This window comes from Myotis brandtii, unplaced genomic scaffold (assembly GCF_000412655.1).
Source record: "Myotis brandtii unplaced genomic scaffold, ASM41265v1 scaffold634, whole genome shotgun sequence".
Classification (NCBI taxonomy): Eukaryota; Metazoa; Chordata; class Mammalia; order Chiroptera; family Vespertilionidae; genus Myotis; species Myotis brandtii.
This window is the reverse complement of record NW_005370427.1, coordinates 945,962-948,264: the sequence shown is the minus strand read 5'-3', so window position 1 is coordinate 948,264 and position 2,303 is coordinate 945,962. Positions and strand designations below refer to the sequence as shown.

General features: G+C 44.3%; 1 protein-coding gene across 1 annotated transcript in view; it reads right to left on the bottom strand.

The window, feature by feature from the left end:
• LOC102241807 (tumor necrosis factor receptor superfamily member 19L-like) overlaps positions 1–1,844 on the bottom strand; it is a 37,627-nt gene extending 35,783 nt beyond the window's left edge. The window contains exon 1 of the mRNA XM_014528437.1: positions 1,748–1,844. Coding sequence (XP_014383923.1) covers positions 1,748–1,844 — 97 coding nt within the window. The remainder of the gene's footprint in view (positions 1–1,747) is intronic.
• Between the last annotated feature and the right edge of the window lie 459 nt (positions 1,845–2,303).

Sequence of the window (2,303 nt, the reverse complement as noted above, 5' to 3'; positions counted from 1 at the left end):
CCCCCCCCCCCAGCAGAGGGAAAAGGACAGTCTCCTCATGAAAGCCATTTGTCACCAGAAACAATCTTACTTAAGAAGGAAGTAGAACGTTCAATAAAGTAATTAGGAAGCTAAAAATGCTCTTTAAATGACAGCGTGAAGCCCTCACTTGCCCTTTGCATCCAGCGTTGGCCGTGTCTATCCCAGGCCTGTGGCATGACTTCTACCCTGGAATTATACGTGCAGGTCCTGCCGCTCATCTGACCTAGGAATTGGCAGGATTTGACTGACAAAATGAAAGCCAGCATGTTAATCCTGTGACAGCTCTCCATCCACCTGCCCATGAGCAATTTGGTTGTTCCCAGCTTTTGACTATTTCTGATAAAGTTGCTATGAATATTTGTGCACAAGTCTTTGTACAGACATCTCTTTCTTCCTGAGAGAGTACGTAGGAGTAAGACAGCGGGAGGGTTCATTAGGAGTGTGCTCTACATTGTAAGCTGTCTGGCTGCTTCCCGGGTGCTTCTCGGGCCTAGACCTGTGTGCGCCTTTCTGAGTAGTGACACCAGAAGTGTTAGTAATGATTTGCCCGCAACAAGGGCCACGTTGTCAAATTAGCTGACACACCACCAAGTGCAGATAAAGCCAGGTCTCAGCTTAAAACAGAAAACTGTTTTCTAATGAAACCTATGAGCTGCTGGGGTGGGGGAGGGGAGTTCTGTACACGAACTGTTTAAAATAGCTAACATTTTTTAAACACGTTGAATTTACTTTAATTGGTTTACTTTTAGTCACTTTTGTCCACCTTATTACAAGTTCTTTTAATCTTAACTTTTTGTTCCTGGGAAATTTGTTAAGACACAGCTCGATTCGTTGCCCATCTCTGTTGGGGACTGTAGGAACAGTAACCTTGCAGTGTGAATTTCAGTGTTTTCAATTTCCCTTCTTGGAAATAATTTATTGTCACAAATTTCTGAACACCCTACCACACTTAGCACAATGGCCTTGCCCATAGTATATGACCAACAAAGATATGTTTTAAATCAGGTATGGATTTAAAATAGGCTATTTTTATTTTTCTGCTCTGTCCTTAACTTGAAAAATATTTATTATGCCTAAAATAATTTTGATTCTTGTTGAAATTTTCTTCGTAACACGCCACCAGTTGGAGTGAAACATTTATCTTGGTTTGATAACTGTGCTCATAACCACCACTAATCTAGGCAGGACCGTCCCAGGAGAGCTTGGGTCCTAATTTGTTTATCTGCTACATCCTCATGGAATCTTGGGCAAATTTCTTAACTCCCTCAATCCTCTATTTACTCCCCAGTAAGGGAGGTTAAGCAAGACCTGGCTACCCCTTTAACAGATTTGTGGGTAAGCATTTATCTATTTGATAGATAACTTTTAGCTAGACACATTTAATAGATAACGTTTCCTCCCTCAACGTAGAGTGTTGGATATGCTTTACGAAAGGCGAAAGGAAACCTGAAACGCTCCCTGTGGTTGGTGTCCACAGCACAGAGAGCACAATGAGTGATGATGTCACTCTTAGACACAGGTGTGAGTCCACTCCAGAACGTTAGAAAGTAACTTGTTCCAGAACCACAACTTCACTGTGACACACACATGGGGTGTCATATTGTGGTTGAGAACCAAGAAATGAATGATCTGAAATTGTTTCAGGGCCTATAATCTAATCTAACAGCATGTTGGATGCAATGTGTGACCACGGCCCCCTGCAGCCCCTGCCGACCGTGGTACTCACTGCAGACAAAACCGGTGCGGTTGGCTTCAATGCGAATTGTTTTCTGCCGTGGGAAGCCTTCTTGCTGCAGCAGCCTATGGCGCTTGACTGTCGCCATGAGACTCAGCTTCTAGTATCACTGAGCACCGTGCAGGGCCTGGGCCCGGAGGAACCTCCCTCCACAGGGCTCTATCATCTAAGAGCCTACAGCTTTCACTGGCCACCCACACGCACACGCGGTCAAGTAAAGAAAGAGCACACATGAATGAACACGTGACTCAATAAAACCAGCAAAGTTATGTTTCGCAGCAAAAATAAGTTTCCCCAAAAGTGTGATTGCAAGGTGTAAGCGACCAATACTTTGAATAACAGTCCGACAATACAAATAAAGTTTAGCTGGATAAATGGGTTTAATATAAATCACAGGGGAGTGCTGACTGCAAGCGCACCAAGGGCAAGGCGCTGTTTGTGTTCAGTAAATGGTCTAGAGAGGATCCAGAGAGCCGGTCACTGCTAACGCGCCCCTCTCCTCTCGGAGGAAGACTGTGCACATCATTTTACTTCCCACTTGGCCAAT